The sequence below is a fragment of the Mesoplodon bidens genome (genome assembly GCF_964165515.1).
Source record: "Mesoplodon bidens genome assembly, chromosome: 6".
Classification (NCBI taxonomy): Eukaryota; Metazoa; Chordata; class Mammalia; order Artiodactyla; family Ziphiidae; genus Mesoplodon; species Mesoplodon bidens.
This window is the reverse complement of record NC_138162.1, coordinates 94,755,734-94,773,374: the sequence shown is the minus strand read 5'-3', so window position 1 is coordinate 94,773,374 and position 17,641 is coordinate 94,755,734. Positions and strand designations below refer to the sequence as shown.

The window sequence follows — 17,641 nt, the reverse complement described above, 5'->3', positions numbered from 1 at the left end:
CAAAAGCTGAGAGAGTTCAGCACCACCAAACCAGCTTTACAACAAATGCTAAAGGAACTTCTCTAGGCAAGAAACACAACAGAAGGAATATACCTACAATAACGAACCCAAAGCAATTAACGAAATGGGAATAGGAACATACATATCAATAATTACTTTAAATGTAAATGGACTAAATGCTCCCACCAAAAGACACAGATTGGCTGAATGGATACAAAAACAAGACCCATATATATGCTGTCTACAAGAGACCCACATCAGACCTAGAGACACATACAGACTGCAAGTAAGGGGATGGAAAAAGATATTCCATGCAAATGGAAATCAAAAGAAAGCTGGAGTAGCAATTCTTATATCAGACAAAATAGACTTTAAAATAAAGACTATTAGAAGAGACAAAGAAGGATGCTACATAACGATAAAGGGATCAATCCAAGAAGAAGATATAACAATTGTAAATATTTATGCACCCAACATAGGAGCACCTCAATACATAAGGCAAATACTAACAGCTATAAAAGAAGAAATCGACAGTAACACAATCATAGTAGGAGACTTTAACACCCCACTTTCACCAATGGACAGATCATCCAAAATGAAAATAAATAAGGAAACACAAGCTTTAAATGATACATTAAACAAGATGGACTTAGTTGATATTTATAGGACATTCCATCCAAAAACAACAGAATACACATTTTTCTCAAGTGCTCATGGAACATTCTCCAGGATAGATCATATCTTGGGTCACAAATCAAGCCTCGGTAAATTTAAGAAAATTGAAATTGTATCAAGTATCTTTTCCGACCACAATGCTATGAGACTAGACATCAATTACAGGAAAAGAGCTGTAAACAATACAAATACATGGAGGCTAAACAATACACTACTCAATAACGAAGTGATCACTGAAGAAATCAAAGAGGAAATTTAAAAATACCTAGAAACAAATGACAATGGAGACACGACGACCCAAAACCTATGGGACGCAGCAAAAGCAGTTCTAAGGGGGAAGTTTATAGTAATACAATCCTACCTTAAGAAACAGGAAACATCTCGAGTAAACAACCTGACCCTGCACCTAAAGCAATTAGAGAAAGAAGAACAAAAAACCCCCAAAGTTAGCAGAAGGAAAGAAATCATAAAGATCAGATCAGAAATAAATGAAAAAGAAATGAAGGAAACGATAGCAAAGATCAACCAAACTAAAAGCTGGTTCTTTGAGAAGATAAACAAAATTGACAAACCATTAGCCAGACTCATCAAGAAAAGAAGGGAGAAGACTCAAATCAATAGAATTAGAAATGAAAAAGGAGAAGTAACAACTGACACTGCAGAAATACAAAAGATCATGAGAGATTACTACAAGCAACTCTATGCCCATAAAATGGACAACCTGGAAGAGATGGACAAATTCTTAGAAATGCACAACATGCCAAGACTGACTCAGGAAGAAATAGAAAATATGAATAGACCAATCACAAGCACTGAAATTGAAACTGTGATTAAAAATCTCCCAACACACAAAAGCCCAGGACCAGATGGCTTCACAGGCGAATTCTATCAAACATTTAGAGAAGAGCTAACACCCATCCTTCTCAAACTCTTCCAAACAATTTCAGAGGAAGGAACACTCCCAAACTCATTCTACGAGGCCACCATCACCTTGATACCAAAACCAGGCAAGGATGTCACAAAGAAAGAAAACTACAGGCCTATATCACTGATGAACATAGATGCAAAAATCCTCAACAAAATACTGGCAAACAGAATCCAACAGCACATTCAAAGGCTCATACACCATGATCAAGTGGGGTTTATTCCAGGAATGCAAGGATTCTTCAATATACGCAAATCAATCAATGTGATACACCATATTAACAAGTTGAAGGAGAAAAACCATATGATCATCTCAATAGATGCAGAGAAAGCTTTCGACAAAATTCAACACCCATTTATGATAAAAACCCTGCAGAAAGTAGGCATAGAGGGAACTTTCCTCAACATAATAAAGGCCATATAGGACAAACCCACAGCCAACATTGTCCTCAATGGTGAAAAACTGAAACCATTACCACTAAGATCAGGAACAAGACAAGGCTGCCCACTCTCACCACTCTTATTCAACCTAGTTTTGGAAGTTCTAGCCACAGCAATCAGAGAAGAAAAGGAAATAAAAGGAATCCAAATTGGAAAGGAAGAAGTAAAGCTATCACTGTTTGCAGATGACATGATACTATACATAGAGAATCCTAAAGATGCTACCAGAAAACTACTAGAGCTAATCAATGAATTTGGTAAAGTAGCAGGATACAAAATTAATGCACAGAAATCTCTGGCATTCCTGTACACTAATGATGAAAAATCTGAAAATGAAATCAAGAAAACACTCCCATTTACCACTGCAACAAAAAGAATACAATATCTAGGAATAAACCTACCTAAGGAGACAAAAGACCTGTATGCAGAAAATTATAAGACACTGATGAAAGAAATTGAAGATGATACAAATAGATGGAGAGATATACCATGCTCCTGGATTGGAAGAATCAATATTGTGAAAATGACTCTACTACCCAAAGCAATCTACAGATTCAATGCAATCCCTATCAAACTACCACTGGCATTTTTCAGAGAATTAGAAGAAAAAATTTCAAAATTTGTTTGGAAAAACAAAAGACCCCAAAGAGCCAAAGCAATCTTGAGAACGAAAAATGGAGCTGGAGGAATCAGGCTCCCTGACTTCAGACTAGACTACAAAGCTACAGTAATCAAGACAGTGTGGTACTGGCATAAAAACAGAAAGATAGATCAATGGAACAGGATAGAAAGCCCAGAGATAAACCCACGCACATATGGTCACCTTTTCTTTGATAAAGGAGGCAGGAATGTACAGTGGAGAAAGGACAGCCTCTTCAATAAGTGGTGCTGGGAAAACTGGACAGGGACATGTAAAAGTATGAGATTAGATCATTCCCTAACACCATACACAAAAATAAGCTAAAAATGGATTAAAGACCTAAATGTAAGGCCAGAAACTATCAAACTCTTAGAGGAAAACATAGGCAGAACACGCTATGACATAAATCACAGCAAGATCCTTTTGGACCTACCTCCTAGAGAAATGGAAATAAAGACAAAGATAAACAAATGGGACCTAATGAAACTTCAAAGCTTTTGCACAGCAAAGGAAACCATAAAGAAGACCAAAAGACAACCCTCAGAATGGGAGAAAATATTTGCAAATGAAGCAACTGACAAAGGATTAATCTCCAAAATTTATAAGCAGCTCATGCAGCTCAATAGCAAAAAAACAAACAACCCAATCCAAAAATGGGCAGAAGACTTAAATAGGCATTTCTCCAAAGAAGATATACAGACTGCCAACAAACACATGAAAGAATGCTCAACATCATTAATCATTAGAGAAATGCAAATCAAAACTCCAATGAGATATCATCTCACACCAGTCAGAATGGCCATCATCAAGAAATCTAGAAACAATAAATGCTGGAGAGGGTGTGGAGAAAAGGGAACACTCTTGCACTGCTGGTGGGAATGTGAATTGGTACAGCCACTATGGAGAACAGTATGGAGGTTCCTTAAAAAACTACAAATAGAACTACCATATGACCCAGCAATCCCACTACTAGGCATATACCCTGAGAAAACCATAATTCAAAAAGAGACATGTACCAAAATGTTCATTGCAGCTCTATTCACAATAGCCTGGAGATGGAAACAACCGAAGTGTCCATCATCGGATGAATGGATAAAGAAGATGTGGCACATATATACAATGGAATATTACTCAGCCATAAAAAGAAACGAAACTGAGCTATTTGTAATGAGGTGGATAGACCTAGAGTCTGTCATACAGAGTGAAGTAAGTCAGAAAGAGAAAGACAAATACCGTATGCTAACACATATATATGGAATTTAAAAAAAATGTCATGAAGAACCTAGGCGTAAAACGGGAATAAAGACACAGACCTACTTGTGAATGGACTTGAGGATATGGGGAAGGGGAAGGGTAAGCTGTGACAAAGCGAAAGAGAGGCATGGACATATATACACTACCAAACGTGAGGTAGATAGATAGTGGGAAGCAGCCGCAGACCACGGGGAGATCAGCTCGGTGCTTTGTGACTGCCTGGAGGGGTGGGATGGGGAGGGTGGGAGGGAGGGAGATGCATGAGGGAAGGGATGTGGGAACGGATGTATATGTATGACTGATTCACTTTGTTATAAAGCAGAAACTAATAAAAAAAATTTAAAAAAAAGGAAAAAAAATCGTGTTGACTGTGCATTGCTTAGAAGATCTAGTTCAACTCTTCAGCCTGATACACAATACCACTTGTTACCTCTTTGGCTTCATCTCTTCATTTCTTGCTAATGTACTTACATCTCTTCCTCTTCTACCCCAGAGCATGATGATTCATACTTACTGTTTACTGAGCCCTAAATTTTCAATGCAACTTTACTGTTGCATGCAGTGTTTATTTTGCTTAGAATAAAATTAATGACTTCATTTCATTGGCTAATTGCTACTAGTCCTGTAGGATACAACTCAGATATAACCCAACTTTAAGGAGGTTTGAATTATTAGTGTAGATTTCTCCTCCTAGATCATTCCATTTTATCCTGTATCTGAATCTGTGTCAGGGCATCCCTGACATAGAGTGTTACTGTATGTTTATTCATCTGCCTTCTTTAAAATGTAATACATTTCTTCATGATAAGTGCTGTACTTCATAACTATAACCCTAGCACCCAGCATTGGGCATGGCACATTCTTGGTCAGTGTTGAACGCCTGAAATAGTGATTTAGAAAAGGGTTGGCAGATATTATAACTTAATAGGCAAGAAACCCTATACAAATATGTTAAGTAAGTGAGAGAGATCTAGGTTGAAATACATCAAATCCTGGATGGTAGGTAACAGTATTAAAATAGGTTTTCTTTGGAGAATAAAGGGTGAAAAATAAGTCTGGGATGCTCACTGTGGCCAAGAATTCTGAAGCAGTGTGTGTATGTGTATGCCAGTAACTGTTCTAGTTTTTAGAAATGTAGTAGTAATTTAAAAAAAAAGAAAGATCTTTCGGAGCTTCTATTTTGGGATAGGAATGGGGAAGAAAACAAGCACAAGATAAATAAAAAATGTTTTAAATAGTCACAAGTGCTACTAAAGAAAAAAAAATACACTTCCAGAATAGAAGATGACAAGGCCAGGGGTGGTAGATAACTGTGTTGTGACTAGTGATGTGAGAATGGAGAACCCAGAGCCCAGAGTTGGTTTATAATTAGTGTCTGTCCTCTACGAATGGTGGATGAGAGAAAAAGGATTTTCCCCAACATGCTTTTCCAAATCTCCACATTTTTGCAGTGATGGTAAGGTGCTGGCTTGATGCTTAAAAATGGAGAGTTTTGAATATCACACAAAGGAGAGCCTCTTATTTCATAGTGAAAAAGCCTGAGTTAGGAAGGTAAAGAATTTTCAAATCTTAAATGAAGTCACGGAAAAGAAATGCAGTTCAGATTTCCATTCGAAATTCTCATACCAGGAACTTCTCGTTGAAGGGAGTATACATTCACCTCTCAAATAATGAAAAGACATGAAATGTTTGGTTAATTGTAGTAAAGAAGATACTGAAGATCTCAAAGTATTGCATATGGATAACAAGTAATAATACTTAACAGAAACGTCACATTTCTTTGTGAACTTTCCAATACATGCAGTGTTTTGATGTTCATGTTGTTCGATGCTCAGGCTTGTTTGCATTTACAAAAGAATCTTTATACTTAATTCTTCATGGAATATTGAGAGCACAACTTATTTTCAGGGTTAGCCAAAAAAGATAGACTTTATATTGCTATCAAAAACTTATCCACAGGCTATAACTACTTTCAAAAAGAATTTGTTATTCAGATAAGGGTTTTTTTTTGGAATTAGGCCAAAATAAACAAATGTTTTAAAAACTACCAAGAAAATACAGAGAAAATTCTTAAGATGGAAATATTTATGCTCACAACCACAGTGATGCTGTGTATTTAAACTGATATACTGTAATGTAAAAAACGTATCAGGTTGAGCTCAGAAGATTCAGGTACAAATCTTCTCCATTTCTGATTTGTCAGGGCAGACAGAGAGGAATATGATTTGGAAGAGCAATATAATACTCAGCAATCGCTTTGAGAGAAAAATAAGTGGCTCTATAGTTTCAAAGTCAGAGTGTTAAATTGGGTTTATGATATAAGCAGCATATACTGGTAGAATGAGATAGGGTGATGTGAAGTAAAGTTAGAGCGATACGATATTGGTGGTTGTTCAAACAGGAAGGATACTGTCTTCTAGCAGCTTCAGTAGCAGGAATTAGGGATTCCACTTTTGGGAAAAATGGTAGAATATAATGTTATAGTAGGCCTAGAACCAAGACATTAAGCCATTTACTTGTCTAGGACTCATTATAATCATTTTCTAGGTACAGGATGGATCCTAGATGAGGAGTTGTATTAGTTGTCTGTTGTTGCAAAAGAAATTAGTACAAATGTAATGGCTTAAAACAGCATCCCTTTATTAGCTCACAGTTCTATAGGTGGGGATACTGGCATGGAGTGACTAGGTTCTGTGTTCGAGGTCTTAAAGGTCTGAAATCAGCATTTTTAAACCCTTGTCAGATAATTCTAACATCTAATTCATCTCTGTTGGCATCATCTGTCCTATCTTATTCAAGCTGTCATGTATCTGGTTCTTGGTATAAGTAGTGATATTTTATTGTCTTTTGGACATTTTGGCTATTATGTTAGGATACTTTGGTCCCTATTTAAAGTGTTTTTTTTTTTTTAATTTTTAGCAGGCATTCACTCTTTATAGGTTTGGCACACATTTCCTGTACTTTTATGGACGGTGGTTCCATGATAACCTAATTTTCTGACCCTTTGTGGTACTCTTATGGTCTGTTTCTCTTGTGCAGGTAGGGTTACCTCTGGTCCCTTTTCATGCTGCTTATGGGGTCTGAAGTAGCTTCCCCAGGATACGGCACTTGGTGCTTCTGGTGAGGGAAAAGAATCTCTGGAACACGTGATGAAGTGTCCTTCCTGGGCCAGGCACTTGTGACAGGGTCTCCCTGGACTGTAAGGAGTGCTTACCAGGTTGAGAGCTTTCTGTGGAGGGATCTCCGTTGCCGGTACCAGCAAGTTGCCTGATGTTTCTGGGGAGGGGAGAGGAGTCTCAGGCCCATCTGAGGAGAGCATTGTCCAGGTGGGAGCTTTTTGTGGTAGGAGCACTTTTGCTGGGACCCTTAGCCACTGATGTGTCTGGGTGGTGAAGGGGGATCTCAGGCCCAGTGGGGAAGGAAAGCACTTTCCCTGGTCACTTATTGTCATCAGGGCTTCCAATTGTTCGTCGTTGCAGGTTCTGCAAGGCTCGCCTGGTGTTTGGGGGATTCCCATTTGATGTGATGGAGGAAGAGCCTCTTTGAGCCACTTCCTGTTACTAAGTTGGGAGTTAGGAAATGCTGGGCCTGGATCACATTTTTTTGTTGGTAGAGGGTCATAAGGTGCCCTGCCATGAGGCTGTTCATCCATTCTGAGGGTCCCTAGGCAATTCACCTTCTCTAGACCTTTCAGAGATCTCCTTTGGTTGTCTCATATTATTTCCAGGATATATAGTTGTGCGTATAAAGGGGGAGCAGGGAGAGGGGAGTATAAACCATCTTATCTGGATTAGAAGTCCTCTCTGTGCCTTTTAAGTGCTCCCCTGATTAGGTCAGGCTCACTCTGGATAATCTCCCAATCAACTGTGCTATATATCATAATCTAATAATGGGAATGATATTCCATCACATTCACAGGTCTCATACTCAAGGGGAGGGGCTCCTACAAAGATCATTGGGCATCATCTTAGAATTCTGTCGACCACAGAAGGTGCATGTGAATGTACTGAAGCATTAATTAAGCAATTATCATCCTTCGGAAGGTTTTAATCTGTTAGGATAGTATGAAAGCCAAGTACTGTTATAATTATTCTACTCACTTTAAGTGAAGTATATCTGATATCAAAAATACTTCCTAAAAATCAGACTATTCAAACAACTTTCAGAAGTTAATGTAAATTTCAGAGGTTTGAGCCAAGCCTTCATTTCTGGCCATGCAGATATCTTCTGTGTGAAAAATATGCTACCTCAAAGATGTTTTCAAAAACTTCACCACCACTCCCCATTTATACGTTGTAGTTATGTGCAAATACTGTGGCTGCCAGCAATTCACAGAGAAAAGAAAGGTCAGTGATGTTGCTGACTTTAACTTTTTAGAGAAGGTGTATACTTAACACTGCCTACATTTGTATAGGTTGCACATTGCACAAAATTTCTGATTATTGCTTTAGGTTATAATACAATGTACTCTCACCTATACCAGGATTGAAAAATTTAAGCAAAATTTTCTGGACTGGCCAATACAACCCCCCAAAAACAGCCTTCAGGCTGAATTAGGAGAAAAATCCTTCACTATGTTTAGGTTGGAAGGAAGCATGACCTAAATTTTGATTTCAAATACTCGGGGTTTTGGGTGATGGTTTTACTGGGGACAGTTAGAATTGAACTATGTAGACATGTTTCTTGAAGCCAAGTTTTACCTTTAAGGCTTTCATATTGCAGCTTGTGAGGCTCCAAGCAGCAATTGGCTACTTTGGGTCATTCACACAAGGATTCAGAGTCATATATAAACCATAAAACCCTTTATAAGAAATCAGAATCTGTTTTAAAAACTAATTATATGAACTAAACATATATAGAAAGAAATTGAAGCTTGAATATATTGAAGCAGCAAAAATTAAAGACATACCTATAACTGCCCTTTATCCTTAGTTGTTTACAATCACAGCAAATCAAAGTGTGACATGTTTAAGAGAAAGGTAATTAAGTTCTAAGGCTTTGTCATCTTATCACTTTTAAAAATACAAGATCTGAGTAAATGAAAGGAAAATAGAGAGGGTTGTTAAAGAGCTGAGTCATAGAGTGGAATAGAGAACAAGCGGAAGCGGAAGAGGCAAGAAAGCGTACACAGGCTGGGTTTGAAGAGAGTTGGGAATGCTGGTTGTGGTAGATGGTCTCTGATTTGCTTACCGGATCTACTCGCCATCCTTCTTAACCCTGCTTCGTGATTCCAGGAGGCTGATCTTTATCAGCTTCATGGACCAGTCTCTCTGTGTCTTCAGGTTGGGTTTGGTTAATATGACCTACTGATAAGTGATTAGAAGTCAGGAGGAAAGAAGGCAAGGGTATTTATTTCCATGATCTGCCCCCTTCCAAACTTTAGGCTGGCAGTGGATGCCATTTTCTAAGGTTACATCTCTTGTTGGGTGGGCTTCTCCTATAACTCGAAGACATTCTGGGTTGCAGGAACTGCTATCTCTCTATGCCCCTTCAAACCTAGTGGTTATAATACTGGCTTCTCACAGCTGCTAGCCTCAGGGTACTTCATCATGTCTTGGTTTCCCTTCATTCTTTACACACTTTAGTCTCTTCATTAAATGCTATTCCATCACTCTTTTAAAGTGTGCCATCAGTTTTTAGCTAGAACTGACTGATACATTGGTAGTGGGGAATAGGCGACACGTTAAGGTAGTGTTAGGGAGGTGGGATAAACTGCTGTGGAGAGAGATAGGAAGAGAAGGGTTTCAAAGCTTTTTATGGCATTCTAGGAATGTAACATGACTTCTTTATGTGAATGACTCTAATGTAGTCTTAAATGGCTTCTTAATTATTGATCTTTGGTTGGGTTTCTGTTTCTTTGCATGCACAACCAGGATTGAACAGGGCTAAGAGATGTCTGGGATTTACATGACGAGATAATACTACTAGGATCTATCTAGATTCATTATATCATATTAAGACATTTCTCCCATGGAATCAGGAACATCCCAACCCAGTGCACATGCTAAGTTTTTATTGAAATTCAGTGAACTGCTATGGTGTGAAATTAATTTTTATTGTCAGTCCCCTGCGTCGGCAGGCCGACTCTCAAGCCCTGCGCCACCAGGGAAGCCCTATAACACTTTATATAGCTGAGAATTCATCGATCAGGATTTTCACTCTCATTGGAATCCACTACTTGCCTACGACAAATCGGACACGTAGAGTTCTCAGACAGCCAGCGATCAATGCAGTGAATGTGATATTCATGGGAGCAAGGTAGTATGCGAAGCTTGCTGTTTTCTGTGTACTCTGTAAGGCAAATGCTGCAGGCTTTTAGTGCATCATTTTCACCAAAAGATCTTACAGCCAAGCTGTCAATCTGTGCTTTGGTGAGTCCTGTAGTTTGCAGATCATGGGAGGACCCAGAGTCACTTTCATCATATATTATTAGGCTAATTTGTCTACCCACTTGCCTGGTCTCTGATGATAAGTCTGCTGCTAAGTTTGTTTCTTCACTGCCTTCAAACATCAGTGATCTAATTCCTGAATTTTCATCACTTGAGCTGGAACCAGAAATAGGACTAGAACTGGAACTAGACGTACAATTGGGGCTTGAATGACAACTCAGTGTGGAACTTGAATGGGTATCATAGCTAGCATTTGAATCAGAACCAAATGTACCACTACTACTACCATTAGGTGACTCTAGCCATTCCATGTTTGGACTTGGAGGTGAGACACTATGCTCTAAATTACTGTCACTGTCCATAAGGTTATTGGAGTTACTAAATTCTGTCATTGTCTGCCTTAACGTGCTCTGAATTGGAACAGATGTTGTATCATTTAAGCTAGTATTGAACATTCTGCAAACGGGATTTCTAATGGTATTGACATAAGCTCTCACACCTGCCCGCTCAGAATATGAATACATATGCCTCAGTCCTCGTTCACTTTCAGAAGTGACAGTGTTGTTTGGTGTCTCAGATGTTAACTGAGTTCTACTAGCTCTGCTGTCTCTCTGAGAATATGCTCCAGAATGAACTTGTCCTACTTCAAGATTGAAGGGTATGGTTGGATATATTTCCCTCATTCCCCAAGATTCACCACTGCTGGTTGTATCTGGAGAATTTTCTCCATGAACGGCATTCCTTGTTCTAGAAGTTTCAATAAGACCGCTATTTTGCAACTCAAATCCAGTCATTTGCTGTGTCAATATTTCTTGGTGCTCAGTTCTAGAAAATCTCGCATTCTCACTTAGCAGAGGCTGCTCAAAATTCTGAGAGGGTATACTATGATTAAGTCTTTGTACAATTTCCCTAAGTGAACGTGGAGGCGACCAACTTTCAATTCTTGCTCTGGTTCTCCGATACTCTGGGCTCCTACTTCTTGCTCTTCTCTGACTTGTGGTAGGTGGGAATTTCATTAATGTTTCAGTTGTATCTTGTTCAGACATAGATGGTCTTGTAAATGTTGATTCAGATTGTGGACTTTCCACTTGCCTTTGGCTGTCTTCCATATTTTCTCTTCTGGGAAGTCTTGCAGACGCTACATATTCATTCTCTGGATTTGGACTCCCATGATCAAGGTTAGCATTTATTTCTAAACTGAATATGAACTGATCACTTTTAGGATTAATTTGGCTCTCTTCTCTCCAAGATTGGTTTTCTCTTTGTCCACTTGTCATATTTTCAGTTTGTCCAGAACAGTTAAGCCAGTCTATTAGAGAGTCACCACTAGACACGTCATCTGAAGAGTCTCCTCTGTCTGTTAACAAAAAAAATGGGGAGGGTGCATAAAAGAACTACCAAAATTAGAACCATCATAAAATAGCACTCTGAAACTTTGTTTCAAAAACAAACAAAAAATGAGAACTTAAATACTCAGGTGTTTTCAACTGATTTCACATTTATAGAGTTAATATTTTATAAACTGCACTGTGTAGATTTATAAGTAAAGGTAGAAAAGTTTCGATTCCATCCAAAGAGAGTGAGCTAATCCTAGATAAACTTAGAGAATTTTTTAAAAAGGGAATCCGGAGGAAGTCTATGTTTCAGTATTTCATCATATACACAGCCCTGTGTACCACTGTCAGAGGAATGTCAAGAGACTTTTTTTTCAGTCCACTGTCAAAACACTAATGCAATTAAACAAGGTAAACACCAGTTAAGGTACAATGCTAGTAGTTTAGTTCAATTTACATTATTGTCTAATTTTCATTAGTCTCCAACATGACTACTTCTAGGCTCTTCACTTATGTGCTTTTGATAATAGATAAGCTGTTTTAAAATATAAGGTTATTGCCCAAACATAAACAAGTTGTATAGGTTTAAAAGTGTTTGCATTTTGAATACTTCTTAATGTTACCAAGATATTTAATTGACATTAAATTGAAGGTCAGATCAAATGAATAGACTGAACCTAGCATGGTACCTATAAGACCATATTCAAGAGCCAAAGTATTATAGTATCCTCTTCATTAGACAGCAAAATCCTCTACTTCGCACTGGAAGGGAAGGCACCAGACCTGAGGTCCGAGCAGGGTTTCTCAGCCTTAGCACTACGGACATTTTGGTGCTGGACAATTCTTTGTTTTGGGGAGCTATCCTGTGCATTGTGGGATCTTTGGCAGCATCCCTGGCCTCTGCCCACTAGATGCTAGTAACACCCATGCCTCCCCTGTGACAACCAAAAATATCTCTAGCCATTGTCAAATGTCCCCAGGTGTTGAAGAGAGCACAATTGTCCCCAGTGTAGAATATTTCTGTTTGCTTTTTTTACATGTCTATGTAGCAAAAATAATTCAGGAAGTAGGAGGGACTTTCAGTTGAGGTAGAAAACCAAGAAAAATACAAATAGGCCACTTTGCACTGTTTCCCAATTAAAACAACCCAAATGTGAATCAGGAAAACAAACAAACAGACCTTGACATGCTCACCCAAAATCAAGTAAATGCCAGTTCTTTTTATGAGAAGTTACTTACCAAATGAATGTAAGTCACTTCTGTATAATTTACTATTTCCTATTATGAAGTTACTATTTCCTATTATGAAGTTCCTTATTCATCCCATCCTATTCCCTCCAAAAGCAGAATATACCTGTATTTTCATCTGAGTCTTGTGGTGCGTTTTCTTTAATTAGCTGAAGTCTTCTCAGCAACTCTTCTTCCGTACTTTCACCTGGAATGCCTAGAAGATTGTTGTCTCTCATAAGTTCGTAATCTTCTTCACTCAGATTATTTACGAACCTGGAGAAATCTTCTTCCCGAACCAATCGGTCCGTTTGACTTATGTGTTGGGCCGAAACTCCATCTCCTTCATCGTTGGAATCCGAGTTTTCCATCTTAATAAACAAGTGGAAAATTATCTGAAATTCACGACGTGCTGTTGAAATTCACCAATGGTCGTTTCGTTTTCTTCGCTTTCTACTTCCTGCCAGAGTGTCCGGTTCCGACTCAGTCGGATGACCCTCCGCACAGATTCCTCCCTTCTCCCTTCCCGACTCAGTTCTGTGGCCCCTGGTGACGCAACAGTTGGGAGCCGCCTCGAGCCCAGAACTTGCTAGACGTTGCCTAGGCACCCATTATCTTCCCCGCTGTTACCGAGTAGGGACTGGATTCAGGTTAGGTTTCATTTCATTCAAAACCAGCCAATGTTACTGAGGGTTTATAGTGTACCAAGCACCGTACTTCACCTCGTTTCACCCACATGAGCCTATTCTCAGGTTTTCAGGCTCTGATATGCTCTGTTTATTCGTTACATTCCATAGGACTGCCTTCTTCAAAATGCCATGCCAAAGTCAGCCTAGTTCAATGCAGCAATTCTCATTTTCAGGTGCCCAGGGACCTCCGCCTTTTCTCCTCATGAATTTCTCAAATCCTAGACTCTCACTAAGAAAGCCCACAATTTTGGATAATTTACCAGGGCCCTGGCTGAGTCTCTTTAGTGTGTCCTCTCCCTTTTAACTGTTAATGGCTTCATCTTGCATTATATGGTCCTTCAGTCTTGTTTCAAACAAACAAGAAACACCAAAACTTTGGCAGGCTTTTCTGCTCAGCCAGGGAATTCCTTCTCCACAAAAGCATCACGTTCATTTTTGTCCTCCTTTCTCATAAATATTATAAATAGTACTTAAGCAAAACTAGCCAGAACATCACAGGAACTTTTAGGACAGATACATAATAGTTACTTTGTCTGCCACAGTGAGTACTGACCCTGCTGATTTTGTCGCATGTATCACCTGAAAGGCTTGGTGAAAATAAAATAACGCTCATTTGCAATGCTATCTGGAGGAGACCTCTAATTCACTCTCAGTACACAGCTTAGAAGTTTAAGGAGCTGTGTAAATTCACAGTTGTTGTTTTGTTCACGGTCCACAGCAGGCTTTCTTGTTTGTTCTCAAGGAGATGGAAGGATGGTAACTTTACTGGTGTGACAGTGAAGAATCTAAGTCTATGTCCTGCTTTTGACATTTGTTCCATGCCTCGTTTAACTTAAGCTAGAAAAATCAATCTTTCCCCTCTGAATCAAATCTCAGCAAGTCTTTGGATGAGAACAGAATCCCCTAGACCACCCTGCCTCCTTTATGGACTTCTGAGTGTATTTGTTATCTTTTACTGAAGTTATTCTTTTCACAGGGGAAATCCGTTGTAAACTTGTTTGCTGTGCCTCAATCAAAACTAGCAGTATTATGAAAATTCAGCGTGATTTGTACTCTTGATGCAGGAAACCCTAACAATCGTTAGTGTTCTTGAGAGTGATTGATTCAGTTTAATTCAATTCAATCAATTCAAGTGTCAAGTATGTTTAGCGTTTGTTAAATGTCAGTCATATTATCAGATATTAAGATACAAAGATGAGTATATTTAAGAATGTGTTGTCATTAGAGTATAACAAACAATTGAGCTACACAGAGTTAAAAGTACAGTTTTGAGGAGAAAGTGATTTGAGTGAGAGAGAAAATCGGTTTCACTGCATTTGGGTTTGAAAGGATGAATAGGAGTTTTCTAAGTGAATGAAAGCCGGAAATATTTTCAAAAGTGAGAACAGCCACTGCTGACACTCGTAAAACAACAAGGATAGTAGATTTTAATTACTAAAAAAAGACATTAGTTAAATTGGCAGAGCAAGGCCAAAAAATGGAGACCTTTATGACATGTTTAGAAGTTGGACTTTATCATTAGTGAAATGGAAAGATGTTGAAGTCTTTAGACAGTTGATGGTCAAATTTGCAATTTAGAAATAATATTGATAGTAGTGTTGAGGATGAATATGAAGGGCAACAGTTCAGATGGGAGGGTCAGAAATAGAGGGCAGCCTAGGCTAGTGATGACAAAGATCTGAATCAGGGCAAAGGAATATGATTAAAATGAAGGACTTTAACAGATCTCTAGGCAGCAGAACTGTTTAAACCTAGTAATATATGGGAAAGAGGGAAAAGTGGGGAGGGGGAATATATGAGGGAAAGGCAGGGGTCAGGATTACTTCTGTATTTCTGTCTTTGCTTAGTGGACAGTGGTACCAATAAGAAGTAACACCTGATTCTGAAGTTGTATGGTTTAGCTTAAGAGGGAGCATGACTGCTTTTGATTAGAATAGTATGCAAGTTACCTGAAGATTCAGAAAGTCTTACAGTCATTCCAAATTTAGGTACAGAAGCACATGAACTAATAGCCCCGGATGTTTGGTGTTCCCTGTAGTTGGCTCTCAGTGTCAATGACTCTAGCTTCCTGAACTATTTGTTCCTGGTTATGTCCCAATTCTGGTGCAAGTAACAGGGTATAGGGATCATCATCCCAGAGACCTACTTATTGACCTTGATTATTTAAATAGAAGCCACCAATATAGCTGTGCTTTACACTTAGTTCTCTCATGTCTTGACTTTCCTTCTGAGTATTGCAGTGTAGGTTCAGTAGTTTTTCCTCTGGATGGCAATATTGCTGCTTTGGCCTTTGTTCTATCCCTTGTCTTGATATCAGAAGTCTTCTGAAGATGTTTTTTCTTCACTTCTCATTTCAGAGATGGGAGGTGCATCAGGAAGTCCGGAGGTTGACTAGAGCATCTCTCTAAGTTGAGTTGGAGGGGAAGAGGTTGAAGATGGAAAGTTGCTTACTTTCAATCAGAGTCAAAGCACTTAAAAATTTGGCCAATCCATTGTTTATGATGTGGTGAAAAAATGGGGTGTGTGTGAGCAGATTTGGCTGTTCTTTTATCCTGGTTGTAATAATGGAGTTTTGTAATCAAGAGTTTTCTTTTACTGACTCTGTCCAAGGAAGCTTCTGAACAGATTCTATGACTCAAAGGGAGACTGAAACTAAGCAAGAGACAGCATTCTCCCTGAATATGGGTAAAAGGAGTTCTGTGGCTTTAGAACTGTAAGAAATGATCAAGACATATATTCCACATACCTATTGCAGTATAACAAACCAGTCCAAAACGCAGCGGTAGATACAATAGAAACCATGTTGTTATAGTCAGGACTTTGTGAGCTAAGAATAAAGATAAAGAATACTGGGGATGGCTCATCTCTGCTCCATCATGACTGGGCCTCAGCTGTGGTGGCTTGAATGATTGGAGATAGATTAGACAACTTGACTGGTGTCATATGTCTGGGGCCTTGGTTCTGGCTAAGTTTTCTTTGAGTCACATCTTTTGGTGCTGAAATGTCCAACCAAGATGGCATCTTCATTCACAAATTGGGACTTGAGTTGGGCTGCACAGGCTGAAAAATCTGGGGCTGGTTTTCTCTCTGTCTCTGTTTTTCTCCATGAAATTTCTCGGTGTAGTTTTGGAGTCTTAGCAACCTGGATATTTCAAAGTAGTTGAACACTTACATAGTGAGTGGCTTCACCCAAAATAAACACCTCATGAGACTTGGCTGGAATCTGTAAGGCTTCCTATGACTTAACCTCACAAGTGCAAGAACACCTTTTCTCTTGCATTCTGTTGATTGAATAAGCCACTGGATCAGCCCATATTCAAGAAGAGGGACACCCCATTCTACCTTTCAATAGAGAGGTAAAAAAGATTTTATGGTTATATTTAATGTGCTATAGCACATGATGAAAAAACTCTTATAATGATGACTTTTCAGTTGAAGTGGAAATTAATCTCTCCCTCTGTTTTCTGAATTGCATTATTCTCTGGGTAAAAATAAAAAAAGGGAGGACATAAAATCTGAAGTTCTTTGCATTCAGCCTGATTTTAAAGATACCCGATTAAGGATCTTTTTATTATGTAATAGTTTTCCCCCATCAGAGACCATTGGTAATATTAAGAGCTATTTACTGAGCAACTGTAATTGCTAGACACTCTGCTTGTGTTTTAACTTATTTGATCTCAAGCCCCATGCAAGATAGGTATTACTATTCTCAGAGATAAAGGCATGGAGGCTGATGCAAATTAAGTGATTTTCTCAAAGTTACAGTAATAGATAATATGTTTAGATTCAAACAAGTTCTATAGGATGACTCTCCCTGTTTCGCTCTTCTCTGCTATGTTTAATGAAAACACAATTTTAGACATCATTACACAAACGTAGTAAAATCTCAGTTAAATGAGATGCTTGAATCATGTTTGATCATTTTCGTGTGCCATTTCAATTCTGCTTTGGAGTTAGTCTAGAATATCTTCGTTTTAACTTAATAAAGAGTAATTTTAAATCAAGCAGTAAACATAATTAAAGCTTGATAAGATATTTCATATATTTATGTCTTTTTCTTTCCCACCA

The 17,641-nt window shown here is 38.5% G+C and overlaps 1 protein-coding gene across 1 annotated transcript; it reads right to left on the bottom strand.

Moving 5' to 3' along the window:
• Nucleotides 1–9,739: 9,739 nt before the first annotated feature.
• LOC308619076 (E3 ubiquitin-protein ligase RLIM-like) lies at nucleotides 9,740–13,255 on the bottom strand (the record flags this gene model as incomplete). Its single annotated transcript, XM_081237587.1, has 2 exons — nucleotides 9,740–11,680; nucleotides 13,012–13,255. The coding sequence occupies 2 exons, from the start codon at nucleotides 13,253–13,255 to the stop codon at nucleotides 10,074–10,076; spliced, it is 1,851 nt and encodes a 616-aa protein (XP_081093713.1). The 3' UTR covers nucleotides 9,740–10,073.
• Nucleotides 13,256–17,641: the final 4,386 nt, after the last annotated feature.